We start from the raw sequence: 26,242 nt of genomic DNA, 5'->3' as shown, positions 1-26,242 counted from the left end.
ATTCTAATCCCCACATGACTCCTTTCTCAATTTGAAAGTTGACTGAAATAAAGTATGCTTCTTATTCAGTTATCGATTAGCATTCATATGCAAGCAATGCCAACTGACAGTTCCAGTAAGAGACTGGCCTTCTGTCTCCAGTTTTTTCTGTCCCCTCTGCTGCTAACTCTGTACGACTGTGTTTAAGTAACTTAACTTTGCTGTGCATTAATGTATTAGATTTCTGTTGCTTTAATGGCCAACCAGTTACATAAAATGCCTCCCGAGATGCTGCTGGGACAGGAGCCGGAATCGTTTCGTATATTAAGAAAGGCACAGAGACTTGAGCTCTGCGGCTGCATGTAAGGGATGTGCAAAGGCTGAGAAGTCAGATTTTACTGTGAGCTCCCCACAGGGATTAGCGAGATCCCCTTCTCTTTGTGGCGGTCGTGTTCTTCGCAACATGGCGGCAAGGGCCGGCGCGGGGGCGCGCCCCGGCGCATGGAGGCGATGCTCTGCCAGAACCAGCGGCTCGGCCCGCGGCCGCACGACGAGCAGCCGCCGGCGGCGACGGCGACGGCGGGCGGCGGCTCCCGGCTGATCCGCTTCGCGGAGCCCGGCGAGGACAGCGGCTGCCCCAGCCCGGACAGCAGCAGCAGCAGCAGCAACGGCGCGGCGGCGGCACCGCCGATCCCGGCGGGGGAGAGCGGCCCGGCGCCGATGGGGCCGCAGCTGAAGCTGCTGCCCATGAACGACCAGCTCCGGGAGCTGCAGACCATCATCAGGGACAAGTGAGCCCGCGGCGGGGCGCGGGCGGGGGCGGCGGGGCGGGCAGCGCCCGGGGAGGCCGCGCGGCGCCGGCGGCGGGAAGCGTGGCCTGAGGGGGAGCCGGGGCGGGCGGGCGGCTGAGGGGGGATCGGCGCCCGCCGGGTCCCCCTTCCCTCAGGGAGCCGCAGAGGTATCGCTTAAGGAAGTGTGAATATGTAATTGTGAATTTCCCCTGAATACAAGTGCCCAGTTGTCAGATTTATGCGAATCATTCTTCTTCTTTTTCCCCAGAAGTCAGACTTCAGACACAATTTGTCCTCTCTTGTTCTTTGAGATATATTTGGGAAATGTACGTAATTTTTAATTTTGTCTGATAGAGGAAGAAGGAGGAGACGACACTTTATCTGTAGAGCAGCTATTCTAGAGACAAAACTGAAAAAGGGTGGTTTCTCCTGTGCTCTGGTTTGCCTGTATTTGCGATCCAAGCTGAGAGAACTTTCTCATGAAGTCTCAAGTAGCGAAACACCTAGCCTCGCAAAACAGAGACCCCCAAAGGAAAGGTGAGCCTGAGGGAGGAGCATTTTGCAGAATGTTTTGTGGTTATTTTCGACCATTTTGTGCTTTATTACTTAAGAGCATCTCTGTTGGGAAGCTGCGAACTACAGAAGAGATAATGTGTGGAGCAAGGACATGGGGCAAGAGCTGCTTGGGAGGACTGGACACTCGTCTGGAAACGGGCATTGTAACCAGAAAGTCTCTGATGCCGGCAGAGGTGTCTGACGCCGAGTGCCGAATCTCAGCTTAGTGCCATAAAGCTCAGAGGGTGGCAGGTTCTGTGCTGGTGCGGCCTCACCGCAGCACGGCAATCTTCCAGCAGGTGCGCGCCGACAAAATTTCTAATGCCCTGAGCATTTGTCTTTTCCACTTTTACCTCTAACTTAGTATCTCTGAACATGTTAAGACTGGGACTAAAGATAATGTATTATAACACCTGGCACACTTGGAGTTGCATCCCTGGTAGGGGCCTTGAGTTGCTACCAGAACACAAATGAACTACAATGCCTGTACTAATTAAAGACCAATCCCATTTTCACTGAATTCAGTGAGAGGTTTGTAATTGGTATCTGCAAGACATGAGTTGAGTTGCATATGGGATAAAATACACAGCTGGGTTCACCTGTAAGGTTTTCCCTTCGAGAATGTACTCTCAGCTGAGTTTTTGATGCTTATCCCATTGCTGCCTCCTCTAGGCCAGAATCGCGTGTGCCTCTACCACGGCCGTCTGAGGAAGAGTCCTCTAGGATCCCAGTGCTGTGCCAGCCCTGCCTGACAACCGTCAGCGGGAAAACAGGGGACTTTGCTCGGACACAGGGGACAGTGCTAGAGGTACTGTGAAGGATCAGGCCATACGTTACTAGAAATGAGAGATTATTTAATTGGGAAGCCTGACTTAATCAGCGTAATGTGTCTAGAAGTCAAACCAGAAACAAGCTCTATCCATATTACAGGAATATCAGCAGTTGTACACTAGGTGTAGTATTATTTATAAAATGACTGGTTTATGGCATCTATAAGCTGATTTATTAATTTCCATCTTCTTGACATTCATACAGCCAGGTCAGTTGAATTTTTTGTTTTTTAATTATTGTTTTGTCTTTAGGTTTGTTAACTGTCAAGAGTCACATTTCCAACTCATGTGAATTGTGCTGTATCCTAGTTACTGTTCTCTGAATGCTTATTTTTAACCAAGTACTGAAACTTCTACAATTCAGACTGTTAATTAGCTGACACTGCATGGCCAGTAATAAACGTCAATATATCAGACTTTAACTGTCTGCTTCGTGTTTAAAGTTAATACTTCTAGTCCCCTGAGGACAAGGAAATACGTTAAAGAGAAGGGAAGCAAGATAAGACAGAAATGGGGACAGTTAAGAAAAGATGGGAAGACAAATCCCTTTATCCTACAGGGAAATACAACAACAAAAAAGCTTCTAAACACTTTCTTCAGTATTGCCCTTCATTTCTGAAAGTCATTTCTTAGTACAGTACAGAAAGACTGAGAGCATAGTGTAGACAAAGTCTACTCATTATTAGTGCAATAATTCCTTACATACAAGGACTAAAACAGTCTCGTTGTAAATAACGAGTCACACCCTGTGCGGTTTCACTAGTTCCCAATTGTTAACAAACTCGCTGTGATCCCTCAGCGTGCAGGCGCCATCTCCACTGCCTCACTGAATGCTAATGAGCTTCCACCTAATTTAACCACAGAAAGACATCTCTTCCACATCAACACCTATTACCAGCTCCAAAATTGGTTTGTGAAGCTTAGTAGAGATATGCCCACGTTTTTTTTAGCTGCTTGTGAAAATCCAGTCACACCAGGCACTGTAAAATAGAGCAGTAAGATGGTCTTGAGGACCATCGTATCATGCCCATACCGGGGAACTGCCTTAGTGTTTACCAAATACCTTGAAACCATTCCTAATGCAAGATAGAGAGAAGGTAAACATGAAGGAAGAAACTACATATGGAAGTCTGTACATTAACAACACAGTTACTACATTTAGAGGCAGGCATGAAGCACTATCTTAAGGACATGCTTATATCCAGCTATGCTTTAGGTCAGCTCAGAGATTTTTCTCCCCTTCCTCCAGCTATGTAGCTGACAGTCGTAGTTTTGTGGTTGAGATCTAGAAGTGAAACTCTTGTCTGGGATTTAGCTTTCATCAACGAGCATCCTGAGTTAGGACACATCCAAGCTGTCCCCAACTTTTTATCAGACCTTTCTCTGCCAAGAATTTCCTGGGATTCATAACTTTGGGTTCATGACTCATTTTAACATTCCCCTTGAAGGGTTTAGTGTACCCCAACCCTATCTGTAGAAATGCTTTTTTCCTTGGGTGGAGTGAGTTGGAACCATCTTCTGTCCGTACAATAAATGGGATTTCTTAATAGTTCCTCCAGTATTTCAACAGAAAGCATTCACACACCTATCAGCAATTACCTATTACCTGGTCGCAACGCTCCCTCCACTTGGGTACGTTCTTCGCACAGTGAAGCCCGTTTCATAGAAGTGTCTAAGTTGCCAGCTCTGCTTCTTACCAGACTATAAATAAGCGTGTGGCTTGTTACTAGTTCTTGATCAGGATGAAACGCAGTCATAATCAAACATATTCAGGATGAGAATGGGTTTATAAGGAATGATATCAACTGCGGCGTTGAGGGTTCTATGATGAAAACTGATGCTTCGAGGGGCCTGAATTAATATACCCCTGGGAATCATTTGAGCCCATTTTTATCGCTTTTTATAAACCCCCTTGTTCTATTGCAGTTCATCCTTTCATTCTGCCCTGTATTTCACAGTTCTCATCCCTCTGCAAATGTCATCGTTTTGGTCCATTCTGACTGCATTTGCCCCCGTTCATCTATTTTGAAATAAACAGAATAAATTAATTCCCGTTTATTGCCTCCAAAATGCCTTGATTTTATGAGGTATGTAATACCTCCACACTGGCATTTCTGTGCTTCTGCACTACACCCTGATGTATGGTTCTTACAGGAAAAAGCTAGCTAAGGACCCACTTCCAATACCTTTTATTAGCCAGATGATGCCTTTAAAGTGTTGAGAGAACATGAGCACATTAGTCTTCACGCCAACACCCCGTGTGCCGGGGTGTCTTCATTTTTTATCTTCGTTTTGCTGTTGGGGATACCGAGACATCCCCGGCACAGCTGTACAGCATGTTAGGGTATAACGTGCTGTCGCTCAGGACACTGACCTTGCTCTCCAGCCCCGGTCTGCTCTCTGCACAGCTCTTGGAAGGACTGGGGGCCGTGCTGCAGTTACCCGAGTGCAGCCCTCCCATGAGCGCAATATTAGTTTGCCACAGTATTTTAGCATTTAATGGTTTAGTATTTTGGTGTTGGCAGCGTAGTATTTTACGGTGCTTTGGGAGGCGGTGTGGAAAAAGTCCAGATGAGGTCCCTTTGGGATTCCATTCACAAATCTCCTCTGTGGTGAGTTATTTCCATTCCCAGAGCATCTATTTCTTCTACCGAGCTGCTTCTGTCATCTTCTCTGACTGCCAGCTCTGGAGCACGCATTGATTTCTGCCTGGCTTATGCAAGGAGATCCTCCGCTTCTACAGCTAAATTTGCAGAGAAACAGGTATTTTTTTGTGGCAAGCTGCTTCAAAGAGTGTAAGTTTATAAAACTCGTCTGTTAGCTTTCTGTGTCTACAGCATGAGCTTTGTTCTCCTGGTTAGGTCACTGTGAGAAGGGGTTGTCATGTTTCTGACCGCTACAGGTGTACGGCCTCGTTTTCTTTGTGTTTCTCTGGGGTTTGTGCAGTGCCTGGTACAGGTATCAGTCACCTGGTATCACGTAAATGAACTGGTATGAAGAGGAGAAAGGGAAGACTGGAAATGGAAAAAAGAGTGAAATAGTAGGGGGAGGAAATAAAGGCAGCAGCATTGAGAGTTATTGAAGAAGGAACAGCAGGTACAGGCAACATTTGCAGGGAAAATATTCATACCAACTGTATTAAGTACCTTATTAGCCTTAAAAGTGTAGAGAAAACTTAGTGCAGAAAACTGAAATTCTAAAGCTGATTCTTTGCTGTGCTCATGAAAATGGCCTATTAAAATTATTAATTATAAATTTTTCCATCAAATCCCACATAGCCACTTGATATTGTAAGTATATACATATATATGTAATGCCAGATTTTTCAGTGCAGAAAATTTTCTCATGTCTTAGCTGTTTTAATTCTAAATATCCTAAATGAGGGGATACCAGCTGTCCGATCACATTTCCATGATGGCAGTTATTTGCCAGATATTTATCTTTAGCTTTCCTGTATTTAATTTGATCCCATTACTTCCAGTACTCTTCCCTTCTGTCATCATTAATCGTTTCGCACCCTTCTTAAATGTTTGCAGCGTGGGGTGTAGTCTCCCCTTAGTTATCTGTAAACTAAGCCGCTAGCGTTTAGCACTGTTAATCCCTTTTTCAAAATTAATCGCCTCCTCTCCACCAGTCTGCTGATGTGTTTTTTCAGGGTGAGATGAATGACAGAACGTCATTTTCAATATTGCATCAGAACGCTACACATTCCTCTTCGTATTTCATGAGAGGAATGTATTTCTTTCTTACGCAGCTGGTGCTTGCTTCAGAGCTTTGAAAGTGTATTAGGCCAAAAATTAGCACTAGTCTGTAGTGAAGAGAGTATGAGCTGAATGATGGAATGCGCGTGTTCCATCTTCAATTTTGGGGTCTCACTGGCAGCACGTAACAGGTTCTGTTGCTGGCGCAGTGTCCAGGCACACGGAGCCTGCTCTTCTCTCCGTATGTAACGAAGACGAGACTGTAATAACACACTTGTCTCGGCATGGCATCGTGAGGTCTAACAATACACGTTTGTTGAGTGATGTTGTACGTCTCTGATAGAGAGGCGTTAGAGCTATGTCAAACACCGCGATACCACAATTTGGGGTTTTTATCCACACGCAGGATATTCTGTGTAGCGCATGTCCAAAGAGCTTGATGCGGTGGAAATACTGGACACGTATCATGCGGCTGGGAGCCTGCGCTGCAGGGCTGAGCTATCCAAACCCTCTCTGTGTACGCGTGCACCAGTCTGACAAGCGGGATTTGTATTCAGGAGAAGTTCACAATTACATATTCGGGTTTCCTTGAATCCCCCCTCTTCCTCTCCTCTGGCCCTGTGCTAGTTCATGTCTATTACAGTTTCGAGTATCTTGAGAGCTCCCCCAAAACCAACCAAAAAACAAACAAACAAATACAAAAACCCTGCAGCTCCGCTTTTGTGCCGTGCGGCGGGCCCGGCGGGCTCGGAGCGGCGGCATTCAGCCCCTCGCCGAGCGGGCCCCGGAGCTGGGCTCCGGGGAAAACCTGCCGCAAGGCGGGAGGAGGCGGAGGGCGACCGGTGGCCGGCGGCGGGCCCTCACAGGCCGTTACCGGCGCCCCGGCGGCCGCAGAGCCCGCTGCGCGCCAGCGGCTCGAGACAGAGGCGCGAAGCGCGGGAGAGCGGCGGGGACGAGACGTCACCGCGCCGGGCGGCGCCGACAGGAACGCCCCGCCCCGCTCCCGTGCCTGCGCTCCTGCCGCGGCCTTGAGTGGCGGCGTCGGCAGCCAATAGAGCGCGGGCGGACCGGCGCGCTCCCCCCTCTCTCCCTCCCCCCCGCGGCGGCGCAAGCGGGGCCGGCGCGGCGCGTGGCGGCAAGGGCCGGCGCGGGGGCGCGCCCCGGCGCATGGAGGCGATGCTCTGCCAGAACCAGCGGCTCGGCCCGCGGCCGCACGACGAGCAGCCGCCGGCGGCGACGGCGACGGCGACGGCGGGCGGCGGCTCCCGGCTGATCCGCTTCGCGGAGCCCGGCGAGGACAGCGGCTGCCCCAGCCCGGACAGCAGCAGCAGCAGCAGCAACGGCGCGGCGGCGGCACCGCCGATCCCGGCGGGGGAGAGCGGCCCGGCGCCGATGGGGCCGCAGCTGAAGCTGCTGCCCATGAACGACCAGCTCCGGGAGCTGCAGACCATCATCAGGGACAAGTGAGCCCGCGGCGGGGCGCGGGCGGGGGCGGCGGGGCGGGCAGCGCCCGGGGAGGCCGCGCGGCGCCGGCGGCGGGAAGCGTGGCCTGAGGGGGAGCCGGGGCGGGCGGGCGGCTGAGGGGGGATCGGCGCCCGCCGGGTCCCCCTTCCCTCAGGGTGCCGCAGTCCCGCCGAGCCCGCTCTCGGCCGGCCTCCAGTGCCGGCTCCGGTGCTCGGCGCAGCCTTCTGAGGGATGCGGCGGCGGCCGCTGCCCGTGGGCTCCCGGCGCGGCCGCCCGTCAGCCAGGTGGCCCCCGCCGCGGCGGCGGGCGGGCCTGTCGGCGGGGCGTGCTCCCGTGCCGGGCTTACCGCCCGCGCTTCGGGGCGCTGCGCCAGCGGCTCGGCGGTGCAGCCATTTCTGGTGACGTGTGGCCGGCGGGAGGGGAGGGGAGGGGAGGGGAAGGTGTGCGCCGCCGCTGCGCCCGCCCCGCCCGCCCCTCGCCGCCGCCTCGCCTCGCCTCAGCGCCCGGCAGCGCTCCCGGGGGGCTTCGATAGCCGGCGCCGCCTCGGGGCCGCCGGTGACAGAGACATTAATTCGGCGGCTTTTAAAACCTCTTGCAGATTTTTGCGCGCCCTGATGCGAGGTTTTTGCGTACCTCCACAGCGTGGACGGCTCAGAGCTTGCTTGCCGCATCATCATCACCGTACAAAGGCGCACAAACCCCTTGAGAAAGGAAGCTGTAGATTATTGTCACAGCGTCGTGCCCCGGCAGGAGCTGGGTCTCGTTACCACTGCCTGGATATCGTCTACTGTAGGCAGGATGGGGTGGATTAAGGCAAGGCGGGTATAGGAGCACAGGCTGGATTTAAAGGTTGGCAGAGGACAGGTACTAGGTTTGGGAATAAATGGCAGGGAAGTCACATGAGTTTGCTGAAGATTGGGACTAGCATGTTACGGAAAACGTAAGGGCCAAGTCTTTGCAGTCTGTATTAGTGTGTGGGTGTGTTAAGGATTTTGGGACAAGGATGGCCAGAAGAAAACGGATCACAAGGACAGTCTGAGAGAGCTAGAAATAAGAAAAAGATTGGAGAAGAGTGGGACTAGCTGAAATGAAAGCGAACTGGAATCAGATGTTTGAGGAGCAGGGATTGGAACAAATTAGGCAAAAAGAATAGTTTTGGAACAAAAAGTTGGGGATAGTGTAGAAACTAGACCGTGGTGGGGTGGGAGGAATGGGAGACAGACTATTAAGGAGGGAGGCAGACAAGGAGAGAACAGTTTACTTAGGGCATATTACCTGAAAGGAGAACGCCTTTTTTTGAAGGCATTATTTTCCAGTGCTGTCACTTTGTGTCACCAAGAGTCCTTGCTGCCACCATACCTTGTGAGACATGAAGGTGTTACTCCAGTTTTACAAATCTTAAGCTGAAGCGCAGAAATCCATGCACAATTGTGCCCCACTGCTGAACATCCAATGGGAGATACTTAAGACCAAATGTTTTATTATGAGTTACATAGCATCTCAGATGTTGAAAGCATACCTCCCAGTGATTGCATTTGTAGCTTTGATTGTTCAGCACTTGGAAGGTGATATTATAAGGTATTAAATTTAGCATGCAACATATGACAAACATAAGTAGCAGCCATCTATTAAAAGCGCAATTTGCCTACTGTGATGCAGGAACCACCAGCAGACACAGAGGTGTGAAATCACTCTATTGATGAACTTGATCAGGTTCTGAATAAAACCTCTTCCTGCAACGCATTGGCTTTCTAACATCTGCAATAACTAACACACAGCACAGACATGGTTCTTCCCCTTGTTTCATATCTGTCCATCTGCGTATTCTGTGTTTTGGTATTTCCTGGTTCTTGAGTGCTTAACTTTGTAGCTAATGACACTAACACGTTTTTATGCAAAACTAATTATCATCTCTCAAAGACAATACCTACATTAATTTTATTAGCTTACATGAGCCTTGTTACCTTAAACTATTTTTTTTTCAATCTTCAAAGCACGGTGGAAAAAACATAATCTCATTGCGGGCAGGAGCACACAGAGGTAGTGTAGTCTTGATGTAAGGAGGGCAGCTGTGGCAAGACCACACAAAAATCTCTGCAGGTGAGAATGTCTGCCTGGCAGCTTCCCTGGAGAGCAGAAAGGGAAGTTGTAAGTGGGCTAGGCAGAGAGAGAGAGAGAGGAAATCCAAACTAGGCTTGGTGATGGCCTATAAAAGGTTTTGAGGTTAGTGAAAAGGAAATAGCATATAGTTTTGATATCTATGCAAATACTAGCAATGTGGTTACTGTACCCAGCTAGGGTATTTTAATTATTATTTTGTTGTAAGTAGGTTTTGAACTCTTGCAAATACGTTTAGTAAGTTTCTGGTTATAGTCAGCTTATCCAGAAACCAGCGGCTGATATTTTAACTTTGAAGAGATTTTTTAGAGTTGCATCAGCTTCATTGCACAAGATTTTGGTAAGGGGATGTATTGAATAAGACTTGTAAATAATGAATTAATTACTCATAACAGCTGCAGTGATGGCAAACTGTGCTTTATGCTGAGCATGACACTGCCCTGGCAGTGGAGATGTAACTGTCCCTTCCAAGCTCCCTTCCCAACCAGTGAGGAAAACTGGACAAGGCCTGCTCGGAAAGGCAGGTGTAGGCTTTGTATGTAAGGACAGTAGGGAAACACAATTTTTACGTTCTATCTCAAAGTCAGCTGCGTTTCAGTAAATAAGAGACCTTGGACCGGCCTGTTTCAGTGCCTGTCATTCAGAAAGATGCTAAAATGTGCTCAGCTGCAAGGGTGAGAGGATTTCTTACACACCGGTTAGAAACTGTTGCAGTAGCCTTTCCCTGGGCAGGTGTAATCTGCCTTAAGACGACTATGACCACTGTAGCATTCAAACCAAGTGCTAAAAGAAAGCCCTCAGAAGAAGTATCGTATTTGTGAATAAGGAGCTATACGGCTAAAGGGAGCTACTGGTCAAAAAAATCCGATTTAAACTGACAAAAAGGGTATGTTCACATACGCTGCTTGGGGAAGAGGGAAAAGCTGTGGCACTACAGGGCAATTAGATACCTATCACTTAATCTTTCTTTCCGGATTAAAAAAAGAACAGGTAACACCAGAGCTGCCTGAACTCGAGGAGGATATTTGGATTACTCTAATGCTGCGGAAGATGGATGTTCCAGGTACAGCAATCCCCTGAAAAGGTCATGAAAAGGGCAGAAATTGAAAGGCAAGCTACTGGGGGGGAGAGGAACAGAACAAAAGTAGGGAAAAAACAGTCAATTCAGGGCTATTACTGTGAAGTAAGGAAGAGAGAGACTCACAGTGCAAGGCAAGTTAGACTCAGGCATGCTTATGTGGAGCTAAGGATGGTCAGGCCAGGTGCAGATGACCTCAGGGACTCTATTTTGTCCATAGTGTGAGCTGCTCAGAAAAGTGGAAAGCTCCTTCCTTGTTCCTGAGAGGATTTGGAGAAAGAAATCACGGCCTTGCAATTGGAATAACTGTCCAGTTTATAAAAGAAAAGCCCACCTTCGTGTGGCTGTTCATCATGTCCTGTGGCGGGTTCAGAGACAGCTGGCTGAATCAGTAATGGCCATCTGATGGATTAAAATGACCATGTATTTCTTTTGCTTCATTGAAGTTAACAAGAACTAAGTCTGTGTGCCAGAATCGGGGAGATGGGTGGATCACCTCAACTTGAGTGTGCGTGGGTTTGCTCGTTTTTCCTCAGGCTTGTTCACTTTTCCGTCTAGCGAATGCTTAGTGGGTGGGCAGATGCCTTTCACACTGTGTGTTGGATGTGAATTTTGAGTCCTCTGATGGGATGTGAACTGATGCGTTTAAGTATTGAACGTTTGGGAACAAACAGTTACAGCTTCTTTCTAAGGAGGGTATGATCTCAAAGTCATTTCTGGCCTGCACGGATTAGAACCAGCGATCTGGAAGCTGAAATGAGTAGTGCAGCAATTTGTAATGTAGAGCTCTGGTTTCTGTAGAAGCAAATTCATTAGCTCAGATTGGAGGTGTCATTTTAACTCCTGATTTAACAATAGACATGATTTAAATGTGGGTATTTAAAGCTTATTGTGTCTGTTATGTGAGATCATTCTGTTGTGTTCTGCTAAGGCTTCTTATTCCCTAGGGAGCTGAGTGAACAATATAGAAATGAAGACAGTAAAGTGGTAGGACACGCAGTCCTGACTGCTGTACAGAGTAGGATGGTTCAGGAGTGTGTAACTCGCCTGTGATGAGTAAAGACGACTACTGCAGGCAGGAAGGGTGGGATCCCTTTCACATACCAGCCCCCCAGCCCAGGCACTGAAAAAGGAAGAGACCCTGCAGTTAGTTTGTATTACGGTACATTCCCAAAAAACATTTCTTCTTACCTCTTAAGACACGCACGTGACTTTAATTGTACATCAGCCATGCTTCCATACCTGCAGAAACAAAATGAAACTAATTTACATTGTTTAACACAATGTTGGTGTTGTTAGCTGTGTGCCACAACAGTCAGGTTTTAATGCCTCACTTTTTTAGATGTTGTCTTGTTACTTGATTAAGAAGCTGAAAAAGTTTCTAGTCTGCCAGCTATCATTACTTTCTATACTTCTATCTGGTATTTAGGGTGAACAGTTAGTGTTTTCACATAAGCCTTTTTTTGTGGCCCCTAGCAATTCTTATATGATGTGGGGCTTGAAATCTGGTCACAGCTTTCCAGCTGCCAGTGTACAAGAGGTCTGTCATTTTCAGTATTACTATTATTTGTCTCTCATTTTTATGCACCCTTTTTTTCTGTTGTCCTCCTCCCCTCAAAAAACAGGCATAACTGACTAAAGGTGTTCAGTGAACTGCACATAAAAACATCTGTGTCTCGCCGCAAGGACAGAGGAGTTAATTTAAAGCCTAGTAATCTGTATTAATAACTCATAGTATTCACTCTAAACATGTATCGCTTTGCAGTCAAAGCTGCAGTGTTGACACTGCTGGGTTTGTCTTACACCCATTCATGAAATATGGCTAAATTTTCTGAAATGCCATATCCTGATCTGGAAGAACCTAGATGCGCCACCTACGCACTTTGCTACTTCCCTTTTTTAAAATATTTATACACACCACAGATGGAAATATGAATCCCTTAACAAAATTTAATAAAATCAGTGTGTATGATTGTAGGGTTTTGGGGGTTGTTTTTTGCCATTTTGGGATTGGGGTTTTTTTTGAACATTGCTTTTCTGGTTAATGTCAAAGTAGCAGAAAGTTAGGAATATCCTGTTATTACCAGAAAGAAGGAAAAAATGAAAACAAACAGTGTTTTTATTAATGTGTTATTAGCACAAGAAAAGAAATTAGATTAGGCTGACACTCTTTTTAAAACATCCTTTTTTAGTGTGGCTAAGTTACCACTTGCCCAGGAAATAAGCAGACAAACCTCTTGACTTTCACTCATGTAAATATAAGATGTTGCAGAATCTTGGGGATTAAATGCAAAACTCTATGGTATTTAAGGAGACATCCAGAGTATTATGGTTTGAAAATGAGAGGGGGTATGCCTGCTGTGATTAATAGAAAATTTCCCTAAAAAGTACCTGCTTATGATGTCGATGCTTTGCCTGAGTGTTTTTAAGGCTAGCATACTGTAAGTGTTGGCTCCTTAACTGGAAATTTGTCCTACTCTTGTGTAGTGAGAGTTGGTCTTGAAATGGGAAGCAAGGTGTTAAAATTTGCTTTTAAAATTCGTGCTTTTAACATGGCATACTTACAGAGTACCTAGCAGGAGGAAGTGAGCTCTCTCTGTCTTCTGAATGGGCCAAAAGCCATGCAGTCACATGAGCCAGAAGTTGGACCCAAGCTAATAAGACGGTAGAGAGGTGTTTTCATGGGAATACTCGTTAATCCCTGCTCATTTTAGTCTCAAGTTCGCTAACCTAGTCACATCCTGAATGAATTCCAGATCAGATATATTAGATGTGTTAACTGCTTATCAGGTGCGTTAGCTCAGTCTCAGGGCTAGGGATCTGCGTTATCATTGTCCCGTGGTTTCTGATTGACTTAAAAACGGGTGGAGCAAAGCTCTCTTGCTCAGAGCTGTAGGGAACGTACCAGGTTGGCGCACATCTGAGCTTGTGAGGTGTTTTGGAACCGAGCCGGAATGGTAGTACAATGGAAGAACTGCAGAACGTCATCCTTAGGTTTTCATGCTTTGATTGCTACTGGTACAGTGCAGCAACGTTGCCAGTAGTAAGAGGCAAACCCCTGCCTTAGCTCACTGCATCTCAGTCTTCGCCACCAAGCAGGAAACCCATGAAGCAGAATCTTTGTGGGATAGATTGGTAGGAGACTTTTCTCTGAACTGCCTTTGGAATATATTGTTCTTGAATTAGTATTATGTTTAAGCAATGTTCTTAAAATTGTTCCCCAATTTGAAATATAAATTATTACCTTTTTCAGGAAATCCAGTAGAGGAGACTTCGTATTTTCTGCTGATCGTCTGGTAGGTGGAGAATTTCTTCTTCTTGGTATTGTACTCTGTAACTCTTCCATAAAATGGGTCTTTTAGGCTAGAATAATGGTGGTGTGAGAGCAACTTTTCTACACAAAGGAAATTGCTGTTTGACAGCAACTTTCTGTATAGGGACTTCTGTTCTCTGTTATGGACTGCTTTCATCTCAAACGATTCCAGAAACCATGTTATTATCAAACACAACTACTTCAGGATAGAGAGCAGTACTAATAAGAGAATACTGTTTAAAAACAGATGCACAGAAGCTAGAGATAATTCAGTTTTACTTTGAAACCGTACTTCTGATCTTGTGAACAGAGCTGTCCAGTTTCTTACAGTCTAGATAGCAATTGCTTGGATGCAGAAGAGCCTCCTGGCACTTCTTGTGTATTAGATTAGTAGCTCTGGGTGCATCCACACTGGGAATTGGTTTGTAGCCATATGGTAGTTACTAGCAGGCACAAAGCAGTTTGAAGTTTTCACACGTTAGTAAGTCAGAACAAAGGCTGCTGGGAACGCAACATTTATCTCATTTAATTACCTGCTTAAAGAAAACCACACCACTCATGCCCCCACGTATACGTCTTTGTATTCATGAGGGTGTTTGCTGTCTGCAAATCCACATTTATTAAGAAGGAAAGTCTTTCTTTCCCCCCTCTAGCAAAGATGAGTCCAGAGACCATTCCATCACCAGCACCATTTGCTACAGCAGGCAGGTTTCCTGTGATGAGCCCAATCTTAATCCATGCCTGATCCAGGCTTGCTCAGGGCTTAGATGTGACCACAACCTGAGATTGTGACTGCAGTGCTTTTTATCTGCAGCTTTTCCACTTTCTCCCCTGCTTTTCCATTCTTGAGGATGTTTCTTGCATTCCCATTCACCAAGAACAGTAAAGGCCCAAGCCGACAAATCCCACCACTCATAACTCGTAGATCAAGTGGCTGACTGGAGTGCCGCCTTTGCTGATGGTACATCGTAACAGACAGGTGGAAAGTCGCAGCCCCAACTTCGTTCTGTGCCAGCAGTTCTCAGCAGATACCATTTAAATAGACACGTCCTTTACAGTTCATTGGACGAGTAGGAACAGCCTAGGAAACATCCACCACCTGTGAAAGACTAGCTCAACTCTGTGTCGTTCTTCCTGGGTTTTGTGGTTTCAGGTTCTTCATGTCCTTAAATGTGCAAATAGCACAAGATTCAGGAAGCCAACAAAGGTCAACACCAGCAATCCTATACATTTACAGGGTATAGGTCTCCAGCACAGGGCTCAGGCCCCTTCCCCACCAGTACTCCTTTCACAGGAAGGGTTTCTGGTTAACATTCTCATTTTACCTTGTATTAGGTTCCCATCATGCTGCACCCGTTAAGGAGCATTCATCCCTGCCAACTTCTTTGACTTTAAGAGAAGCACTATATTCCTAATCTGTATTTTAAAAAAAGAGATAAGCAATTCTAATACTGACAGGAAGACCCTTAACAGTCTTGACTGGACCTTACTGTCATTAATTAGTGTGGAGGACCTCTCCCACGTACCTTCTCACTTTACTTGGAGGTCCTGCGCCATTTTGAGGGAAGCACTGATTTTTTCCCCCTCATTGCTAGAAACCGCAGCTTCCAGGCAGTCAGTTAAGTTTAGGCCCTTGTACCAGCATCTTCTATGGGCTGGCCAGCACTTGTACAGATAGAGAGCTGCTCTTCCCAGAAACACCTCTGTTTGCTGGTCACACAGATGTTTGCTACAGAACCTGCTAGTCTGTTTTCCATTCTGTAGGAGGAATTTTATGCAAAAACAGTATGTAGGACTATCTCATTTTCTGTATGTTATTCCTAGGTGTGGCGAAGAACAGTTAAAATTTCACGTGGGACGTGGTCCCTACTAAACTTGGTGGGGTGCAAGCATAGTTAAGACTTGCTACGTTTTCCACCCAGTTAGCAAAGAGAGCTTAATGTCAAGATGCAATACGTGGAGAGAAGAAACATATGCATGGGATTGTAGGGTAGCAAAATACATCTTGTTGCAGAGAGAAAATGAGAATGAAGTTAAGCTTGCTACAAGCTTGGCAGTTGTTAGTGGCAGCATCTCATAAGGTCACCATAGGAAGAGGTCTTAAGGAGGGATTCTACAGCTGATGAATTTCTGGTGGTACAGTTTTTTTCTTCTGGCAGTTTGTTTCACACGTAAGGGATGACACAAACGTTCAAAGATTCTTGGGAGAGAAAGGAATTAACAGGCGGTAAAGGTTAGCAGGGAGTTTCTGAAAGCCACTGCCAGTGCTGTGATCCTGAAGCTGAAAGATGTGGGGTTAAAGTCATGAGGATGAAGACAACCCACCTTGTGTTTGTGAAGGAGGAGAGGCAGCTGTGGGAAGTAAGCCTCTAACACAGGAGACGATCAGTCATTATGACTTGCGGTAGTAGATACCTGGAGAGGGAGACCTCAAAGCAGTAGTGAGACCAATTTGGGAAACACTGGCAGACAGCTCCTCTCGGTGCAAGAAGCTCACGCTGAACCCTTGTATGTGTGCTGCCCAGCACCCACGCGCTGTGGAAGCATTTGATGTCGCCTTGCAGGATTGCTGTAGAACTAGTGAGATGCTCACAAAGCCCACAGCATTTTTACTGAGACCACCCGAGAAGTTTTTTCCAAGGCCTGCTCAGTAGGAGGTATGCAAAAGCTATGTCCAGCCCTGTGAAGTTAAGCTGGTGCTGCACACCAGCTGAGCGGTGTGGTGGTGTGGGCTAAGAGACCGGGTGAGGAACAGGAAGAGGAGCCATCTCCCAGAGGCACAGAGGACATTGCATGTCTAGAGTTTTGGCAAGGACCAAGCCAAATCGACTTGCAGCCTGGATTCAGGCAGGTATGTGTCGTTTACCCAGCACTCGCCTACAGCCCCAGTTCACAAGTACAGTGGTGCTTTTCAGCGGAAGGTAGATTTTGTGGTTTGACTGGAGGTTGAGGAATTAATTAGTTTCTCAGCCCTACCAGCAACTCCGTGTGTAACACTGAACAGGTCACTTCACCTTTCTGCCCACCTACCTCTCTTTCGGGGCGGTAATAATGCATACTTTAAAAGTGGTTTGAAATCCTGAGGTGCAAAGAGCTGTACAGATACAAAGCATGGCTGACAGCCCCACTGTTCTGCCTTCCCTTCAGCTTCCAAGAAAAGCTACAACATAGTGGGTTAGAGGATCCCCCTAGGAATTACTGTGATCTTGGAAATTAGGTGATGCATGGCTATCACGTAACATACAGTTAGACTACTGTCTTCCCACAAATAGGGGAAGATAATAATGGTCACTCCAGAGTTTATTTACATTCTGGTTTCTTGGCATTTAAATGCTTCACCTGTCTCCAAATTGCAGGCAGGTGGAAGAGTTGTAACATGCAGCTGCTGAGGATCACAGATACCTTTTGGGGTGGCTCTAAAAGGGCTCCTGTTTTTCCAGCCTTGTCTGGTCAGAGCAGCACCACCTCTGACTGGGCTGGTTTCCTTATTTAGTGATTGTACCTCTTCTAAGTGGGACTGCTGTCAGCCTGCTTTCTATAGTTGCCTATATCCAAATTTCTCTGTTCACGGACTCTGAGGAACTGGTCAAACCTGATTTCTTCAGTGCTATTTGAGTGTGGTAAGGAGACTTTATTCATGTGCTTAATTGGCTGAGAAAAGGTAGATTTCACTAACATTTTCATATCCTTATGGTAGTTAGCTAAAACTCCTTGGACCTCTATTAACTGTTGGTTTTGCTAACAGTTCTAACAGATCTTGTACTAATGAAGGTTCAAAGCGAACAGTATTTCCCTTTGCTTACTGCAAAGGCTCTGGGGTAAATCTTAAACATAGAACTGTAATAAATGAGCACGTTGGCCTATAATTTTGTATATCAGCATTAAATGCTTAATCTAAAACTTCAGCATAAGTCTGTAAGCCTTGACAGTTTAACTAGGCCTGCTAGAATTTAACATCCCTTTTAGCTTTTTTTTTTTCTCCAATTAAAAATGGACTTTTTGTTATTGATAACTTTAATTCATGGTCAAACTCTTCTACCTTCAGACCAAAGCTTTACTTCCCTGCTTCACGTGGGACCACAATAATACCTGTTTTAGCTTCCAAGCAATGGCAGCCACGTCTCTGGGAGAGGAGCAGGGCTGCAGGTTCTCAGGGCCAGAGAGAAAAGAGGTGGAAATTATAATCCCTGAGCGTGGGGGCAGCAGAAAGCCTAGTGCAAAAATAAATGTTTTATCAACACTGACAAGTTTACAGAAGAATCCTTTCCAGCCTCTATATACAACATTCGTATGTATACTAAACCCAAGGAGATTGTGAATATAGACCTTCACTGGTTCACTCTAAACTTTTGGCAGATAATGTGGAACGATGCTAACCCTATCAACGTGACAGCAGTACGAAAAAAGCGTTTCTTCCAAACCTGGCTCATAGGTTGGCTTTTTTTTTTGGTGAAATAACTTTAAACAAATAAAATAAAATTGTGTACAGATGTCCCAGAAACCTAAAATTAAATCAAGGATTTCTTGGCTTGTTCATGTGAGAAGATGTGTCTTTCAGTAGAACACTGGTGCCTTCAGTCTCAGGATTACAGTGACTGAATCGGAAACCCTACTTGCAGAGAGACAGGAGGAGGAAGAAGAGGAGGAGGAAGGTAGTACAGCTGGCTTCTCTACATTTGCTTCCTGCAGCCACCAAACATGCAATGAGACAAGCACAAAGGGGCCTGACAGTTCAGAAGGACCTGCTTCCCATATGCAGTTTTGCTACACTGGAAACATTACCCTGTGAATTGCTTTTTCGGTCTTTTGCCCTCTTTTATGTCAGTTGCACCCTTTGACCTCTTCACTGATCTAGTCTGACCACCACCTCTGAATATGGCTGCCACAAACCCAACTCTAGGAAAAAACTGTCGTACTAAAAGGACTAAAAATATCTTCAAAGTGGGATTGTAAATTTAAGGGACTGTTTCTAATTCCTCGTAGAGGCTGCTGGTGTGCTAGGAACTAGGGCAGAATGGAAGAACAGAAAAAAAATCTTCCAGTCTGCTCTGCCCTGTTTCTGAAATAAGAAATGTCTTAAGTGAGCAGTATATTTGCTCAGTCCCAGGAACAATCACCTCATTTCTGCCATCATATGGTGACTTTTGCTTAACAGGTTTCATCTTTAGCTCAGCAGTAGCTTTCCTTGAGCACTTCTGGCCTGTGAATCTTTGGCTCACTAGCAGAGAGAATTTTTACACCTTTAATACCCAGAGCATCTTTCGTGGGCAATCATTCTGGGTTCAGATGAATACGTTTTGGTAACTTTGCCTGGGGTACAGCTGCAGGGCCAGCACCGGGGGAGAGCTGGAGGTTTTCTGGCCACGTGAGGCTGGAGGGGTGTGTGGCTTACTAGCTGCGCCTCCAGCAGAGATGTCCCTGCTGAACTGGGCCATCTGTACCGTGTGAAAGTGCAGGTGCTTGGCAGAGCTTCCCATAGTAACCACAGCTGGCAGGTGCCAGAAGAAGGAGGCGATAAAGAGATTTCTAGATCTACTGACTTGTCTTTGGGCACTCGCTGGTGCGTTTACATTGCTGCAGCTTCTGTGGCTGTTCTGGCAGCCCCACTGCAGTTTAGTCATAGAAATACGGATGTGAAAATAGACCTCGGAGCCTAGCTGGTGGGGAGCTGAGAGAGGGTGAATTTTCCCTTTTTCTCACTAGTATTTTGTGTCAGCAAAATGAAGTTGCATTGGTGCTTCACTCATTTGTTGAGAAAAATTTCTCTGTGATGCCTGTGCCTGCCAGATATAAATAAAGTCAGTTTTATGATTGCTGATGAACCCCCTCTTTCCCCAATCTTGTTCTGTAGTGCCTTCATTTGATTTGTGGACAAAATGTAGGCATCACCCCCAAAAAGTCTCTAAATTCAGTCCCTAACTACTATTAAAGAGACCCTTTTAGACCCTTGAGGCTGTTAGGTGTTCACCTAGTACTTGTGAAAACGACTGACATTTAGTATCTTATCTCCATAGACAACAAATCCCTTTAGGCTGACTGATCTCTTTGGTTCTACAGATCAGACTTGTGGTTGAAGAGGGACTGAATCAACTGCCATACACAGAATGTACGGTGACCACTCCAACAGGTATGTGGGAAATTACTCCTCCCCTAGGTAGGACTGGAAGCGGAAGCTTAACTAACATAAAAAAATTTGGACCTGTTACAAGAATCACAGAATCATAGAATATCTCGAGTTGGAAGGGACCCGTAAGGATCATCGAGTCCAACTCCCTGCTCCTCGCAGGACTGCCTAAAACTGAACTACGTGACTAAGAGCGTCCTCCAGATGCTCCTTGAACGCCAACAGGCTTGGTGCCGTGACCGCTTCCCTGGGGAGCCTGAGGCTGAAACAGTTTAACATTCAGGGTAGAATATGGAGTTAAGGTCCTTTCTGGTATTTTAAAAGCTAGAAAGTGTGTAACAACACAGTTGAGCAAAACGTACAGTCATATAGTTGTCATTTTACTAAGGTTTTAAATTGGTCTTGCAAAACCATGATGAAAATTTACCAGTGTACGTGCAAGATCAGTTTACTTGCCCATACTGCAGTGTTGAATTAAAACTGATGACATTTCACATGCCCATTAAAGAAAGAGTACTTGGCACAAGCAGTTGTGCCATGCCAGCCTAAATCTGTCTCTGTTGGCAACTGGGGCCAGCTGGGAGTGATGATAGGCAGGAAAGAAAAAGTAGCTGTGTTGACACTAGAGGAAACCCATTGCAGTACTTTTGGTTTGCTCCTATTCACTGTAAAGATACGTAAGGTTGCATGCATTACTCGGAGGTAGCTGCTTAGTGCCTCAGCAGCTTCTTGGGAACGGCTCAAGTACGCACTGTGAACCCACGGCACGCCTGTAAGACACGCACCAGGCGAGTCCTCTTCCCCCCAAGAATTTAATTTGCATTTCTGCAGGGTGAGAGCAGCTCTGTGCATTCACACCCTCTTCCCCTCTGCCCTTCGCAGTAAATCGTTTGTACGTCTTTACTTTTAGTTGGAGAAAGATGGACTGAAAAGACTAAAGTCCGAAACAAGACAGAGTTTAGGAAGGCACTCAGGAGGCACAATCACTTACCTTTGCTCCTTTTTAAATAAAACAGCAGCTACTTTACTTCTTGAGCATCGGCGTCACATCTGTTCCAGGTCAGTCGGTGACGGATAGGTTGATGGCCATCTTCTCTCCGCATTACACAGTTTGGCTGGCAGGTCCCCTGCAGTAACATCACTTGGAAGCTCGACAGTTCTTTTTGAGTGGGCCACTGCCCTGGCCGCGGGCAGAGAGAGTCTCGGACCTTGCCCTTGGTGAAAAGACAGTTTCCTGCCCTTACTCCTAGACACACTGTAGATAGTCTTACTGTCTGAAACTGTCTTAGCGCTGCAGTCAGTGTTGCCCTTTCACTCCAATGCCTGTGCCCAGTGAGGGAGCTAAAACAGCCTCAGCCGAGCTCTGCCAGTAGGAAGTGTCCCTTGGGCACTCGGGTGCCTCTGCATGCATTCCTGCATGCGTATACTGAGCTCTTTCCCTCCAAGCATTTGTAAGATGCCATAAGCACAGGTGATTTCTGCTTTTCCGGGCTCAGAAGCAGAACACCCCTCAAGGACATCAGTGAAACACCCTGTTCTTTCTCCTTTCAGGGAGCCTTTGGACTTTTTCAGTCAGGCAGGGGAGCATGCAGTGCCTGTAAGGAACATCACCACGTGTTCTTCCCAGCAGTGGTGCTGGGCAAGCTTGTTACCAGCTTCTGGGGTTAGATCTGAAGAAGTAGGACTGGGACGATCTTGTTTTGCTGTCTTTATCTTTGAATTAACAAGAGACTTGAGCTCGCAGTATACTGATGATCGTATCTCTCATATGCATAGCATTGCCCACTTCTTTCTTTCAGTGACCAAGAACACAATGACAGGAGCATTGTAGCGTCCTATTGCAGTTCTAACTCTTCCACCTGCAGCACTGCACTGTATTTACTTGGCTTCTTAGGGGACATACTGTTTACCTTTATTTTGCATAGCGTCCTTCATTTAAAATAATCACCCAATACCCGAGTAATAAAACACATCCTTGGAAAGGATCACTTCTGTGCCACTCTTCTGACACGACTTTTAAAGGCAAAAAAAGCACAAGTTCCTTACCAATGATGGGTTTGGCCCTGTTTCCATTCCTTGTCAGAGGGCTGCAGGATATGGTGTGCAGCTTGGTTCATGCCACTTGTGGAGAGATGTGGAGCTCACTGTTGGCCCCTGGGTGTTTGGGGGATCTCGGTTCCATTCACACCAAGGCCACTTAAAACACTGTCCCCCAAAGGAGCGTTAAGATGGGGCAGAAGGGAGCAGCCGCTGCCACTGACGTCTGGTTTCTTTCCTCTCACAGGACACAAGTATGAAGGAGTCAGATTTGAAAAGGGAAACTGCGGAGTCAGCATAATGAGAAGTGGTAGGCAGTTTCTGGTTGTTGAATGAGCACGAATTAAACGTTTTGGAAACCTGTAAGCACCTTCCTTTCAAAAATGTGCAACAACACTTCTCTACAGCAAAGCCTTACCCAGACCTGCCAGTTGTTGTTCTTTCTTAGGTATCCTTCGTCACAGCGTGTCAAGTAATGTGTTTCATGAACATTTTAGGAGACAAATGGCTGCAGCAGATTTCATCTGGCCTCTTCTCTAGCAACTGTTAGCTGTGAGAGGCCAGGCCAGCCGTCCTTCCTTGTCCGCCGCTAACAGCTACCGCTCCGAGACAGATAAACCATGCTCAGTGCCGGTAGAGTCGCTGTTATTTTGCCCAATGCGGCGGAAACCTTTGTATCTGTGACGTAAAATCCAGCGGCTCCACAGCTTCCTGCACGACATTTTGCACCGTGGTGTCTCTGGGCAGAGCTCAAAGAAGTCCTCCAAACCCCAGACGTTTGCTTTGCCCTTTCCAGCTCTCGCCTTTGAGAGCTTAGCACTGGTGTGTGGCAACACTAATACCCAGGAGCCAAGTAACACCAAGTCGACTCGTTTTTCTGTCTAAACAGAGAAAAAAGGAAAATAGCTTCAAGTGTTTTTAACGCTTAGAACCGAGAAAAAAAAAAAAAAAAAAAGTCCTTTTTAGAACTCTTCACCAATAGAGTACTGGGGCTGTCCATTTAATTGTAGCATCCTGCAACTGTGCTGTTTCTTAGCATGTAACAATTTGTTGTTGGTTTTTTTTGCTGCTCATTTTGAGGCGAGGCAATGGAACAAGGCTTACGAGACTGCTGCAGATCAATCCGCATAGGAAAAATCCTGATACAGAGCGACGAGGAGACTCAAAGGGCGAAAGTGTACTATGCTAAGTTTCCACCAGACATTTACAGGAGAAAAGTTCTTCTTATGTACCCAATACTAAGTAAGTGTCTTTCATCCTTACGTACAGTTCCACTCATGTGAGCAGGGAGGGCACTGGATTTAAAGGAAAATTTCCAAATTTCAGGGGCTTTGAGGAGGTTTTTTGCTTGGTTTAGGTGACACAGTAGGGAATTTATCAGGCTGTGCCAGAATACACATTAGTCAGCCTGCACCAGCAGGAATGCAGAGCGACTCATCTGGGCATGCCTGCGTTTGTGAGAAAGGTTGAAGCATTGAGGCTCGATATAAATTTAATTTTTTACATTTTGCCATGAGAAAAGACTCAAACAGTACTTTTCTCATGCTATTAAAAGATATTTTTGGATTAATATTATAATCCTAGAAATAAATTACTTTAAAATGAAATACAGTTAATACTACCAAAAAAAAAAATCTGGTAAGCGTGGTAAGGAGTTTGTCAGGATGAAGTAACTTTTCCAGTCTAAGATTTAATTCTGGTTCTACACATGGAGCTCTTAATGGCCATTTTACTATTTTAGGTGAGCTATCTCACCTCAGGGCTTTAACAAAATCCACCAACTTCAGTGCTTAAAACCTGGCAGAGTTGGCTGTTTCGGAGTAGAGATGAAGTTCCTTCATCAGGAGACCAAAGTTTTCGACAATTAATACGTGCGGAGGTGATAGTTTTCCAGTGGGAAAGGACAGTATCACCAGTCAGTCGCACACCAATGTTAACAGGGATATTCTCGGATGGACAAGTTCTTCAACCAGGGGAAAAAAAATACAAATCTCACTTTTTCCCCTTTTAGGTACTGGTAATACTGTCATCGAGGCTGTCAAAGTTCTTGTAGAACACGGCGTACAACCAAGTGTCATTATCCTGCTAAGCCTTTTCTCCACACCGCATGGTAAGTTGAGGGGGCGTGAGGGGGCCAGAAGAGTGCGCACAGGTACGTTTAACGGGGAAGAGTTAATTAGTCACGCGCTTCAGACAGCGGTGAAGAGCTGTTCCTTTGCAAATAACGATAGCCGTGTTGCTCAGCTCAGAAGAGAGAGGGGTTTTTTTGGCTGAACTGTAAAACTGAGAGTGAGGGGCGACATGTTTGGTGTGGGCAGTGGAGTGGGCTAGCAGAAGGGAAAAGGCCTGTTACACCTAATGGCAAAACATTCCTGGTGAATGGTAAAGCATTCCTAAAAGCAGGAATTTGCAGTGCTGCCAGGTACACAGAATGCTTCAGTGGCTCACAGAGCAGTGCCAGTGCTGCTGCTGCTGCTCTGGACTGTAGCAGCCCGGGGATGGCGCTGAGCTGGTCTGCCACCAAAGGAGTACCAGTTCTGTACGGAGTGCGAGGTAAATGAAGCTACAGAGCAGTCCTGTCTGCATGTCAAAGATCCTAACTTGTAAAAGGGGATCCACCAAAGGAACATCTGTTTCTGTGAAGTAGGAAAATGGATCTTGTGCATTGTTTTAAAAATGGTCCATGGCAGAAATCGCGATCCAAAAAGTCAGCTGAACCGCAGAGAGTTATTCCTGGCAGCCTGTAACCACTGTGGTGATTAGACTGGGACTATACGTGTATGGTAAAGAAAAGAAAAATCCAAATAAGAAAGCCCAAAAAAGCAATCCACTAAGTTCAGGAAGTTTTTCCTCATAGACAGTCAGCTAAGGCAGAAACATGAAGCGGAGATGGAAGAACAGAGCCTGACTTACCTACGGAATTCCGCTAATCGTGATTTAACATGTGGTGCTGAAATACAGCGGCAGTGCTGTAGTCATTATTGCCTTTGCCCTCTCTCAAAAGGTGCCAAATCTATCATCCAGGAGTTCCCGGAGATCACAATTTTAACCACAGAAGTTCATCCTGTCGCACCAACGCACTTTGGACAGAAGTATTTTGGAACAGACTGACACGCTCGGAACAAACGGATTTGACTGTATGATGTTACAAGAGGGTTTTTTCTACGTTTTATTATTGTTGGGTTGGTTGAGGGCAAGTTTAAAAATCTTCTTGGCCAAAGGGGGAAATACTTGACTTCGGTTAGTTCTGGTCAGATACTGCCGGAACACTGAATCAGGCCCAGTAATGAAGCGCTCCGTCATTACAAAGTCAAGCCTCTCAATGTTGGGGTTGTATAAATTGCTACACTCCCTGCTTTAACTTATTTATTCTTCTATAGCCTGTCCTGTGGCTGCTTGCAAGAGCAAAATAAAACAACTAAATCACAAAGGTGCACACTTCATTTCTAGTGGTAACGTTTACCTCACTCCAGGTCAGCAGGTACAGCCGCTCCTAATGCTTCCGAAACGGTGGGTGCGCTTGGAACTCGCTGTAATTCTTAGCAGCCACGCTGAGTTTTTGGTAGAATTTTCCATGTTTGGCCGCTGGCCAAGAACTAAAGATGCAACCCTTTGAGTTTTGTTCTGTATAGGTTATTTTCAAATAGTAAAACAGCCACAGTTGTCTTGCTCAACGGTACCGAATAAAGCAGCTTCTTGTTGTAGTACACGCACCCTGGCAAACCAGCGGGGAATCGAGGGTGGGAGCAGCGCTGTCTACAGAAATTTCTGTCGTTTCTGAGAAACTTAAGTTTTGCCTGCAGACTGCTGTGGGTGAATCAGTATCGGTAACCCTTCTAAAGAAAGGGAAGCTGTGGCAAAAAGTTGAACTCGATTTCTAGCTCTGTTTGCAGAGCAACGGGGCTTACAGTCAGAAGACAACTGTGGGCCTCGTGGCTTAGCACCCTTTCAGAATACTCAACGCAGTAACTGTATCGATCCGATTAAACATAAATCTGCAGCCAAATTCTTTCTTTGGCTTTAAATCCCCTGGTACCAAGTACACAACATGCGGCACTTAAACTAGCCAGTATCTCACCTTGCTATAACTTGGGGAAAATTTATGTATAAAGACAATAGAGCCCATTATTATTTTTTAAATACATCCATATTGCAAGAAGTGCAGGATGCTGGAACGCCATCCCAAGTAGAGTGCGTCGCACCTCTCGTCAGACAAGCGGAACGCAAAGGGCTGCCCCAACCATTACCTCGT

The 26,242-nt window shown here is 46.2% G+C and overlaps 1 protein-coding gene across 2 annotated transcripts; it reads left to right on the top strand.

Moving 5' to 3' along the window:
* The first annotated feature begins 428 nt into the window (after positions 1–428).
* UPRT (uracil phosphoribosyltransferase homolog) lies at positions 429–25,688 on the top strand. 2 transcript variants are annotated; one of them, XM_075513361.1, is made up of 7 exons: positions 429–770; positions 13,770–13,812; positions 19,887–19,956; positions 22,238–22,300; positions 23,071–23,232; positions 24,002–24,100; positions 24,995–25,688. In XM_075513361.1, exons 1-7 carry the CDS (start codon positions 481–483, stop codon positions 25,099–25,101), a joined length of 834 nt encoding a protein of 277 aa, XP_075369476.1. In that variant the 5' UTR covers positions 429–480; the 3' UTR covers positions 25,102–25,688. The 2 variants fall into 2 exon arrangements, with proteins under 2 accessions (XP_075369476.1, XP_075369475.1); XM_075513360.1 differs by lacking the exon at positions 429–770 and adding an exon at positions 6,941–7,319 and having other exon boundaries at positions 24,995–25,687.
* Positions 25,689–26,242: the final 554 nt, after the last annotated feature.

Source organism: Mycteria americana, chromosome 10, assembly GCF_035582795.1.
Source record: "Mycteria americana isolate JAX WOST 10 ecotype Jacksonville Zoo and Gardens chromosome 10, USCA_MyAme_1.0, whole genome shotgun sequence".
Lineage (NCBI taxonomy): Eukaryota > Metazoa > Chordata > Aves > Ciconiiformes > Ciconiidae > Mycteria > Mycteria americana.
This window is presented reverse-complemented; position numbering and strand designations above follow the sequence as displayed.

Bases quoted from the DNA above. Each gene is read 5' to 3' on its own strand.
- UPRT (XM_075513360.1), top strand. From the start codon at position 7,024: ATGGAGGCGATGCTCTGCCAGAACCAGCGGCTCGGCCCGCGGCCGCAC. The intron at 7,320-13,769 runs GTGAGCCCGCGG...TACCTTTTTCAG, and splicing joins CAGACCATCATCAGGGACAA to GAAATCCAGTAGAGGAGACT. The intron at 13,813-19,886 runs GTAGGTGGAGAA...TTGGTTCTACAG, and splicing joins TATTTTCTGCTGATCGTCTG to ATCAGACTTGTGGTTGAAGA.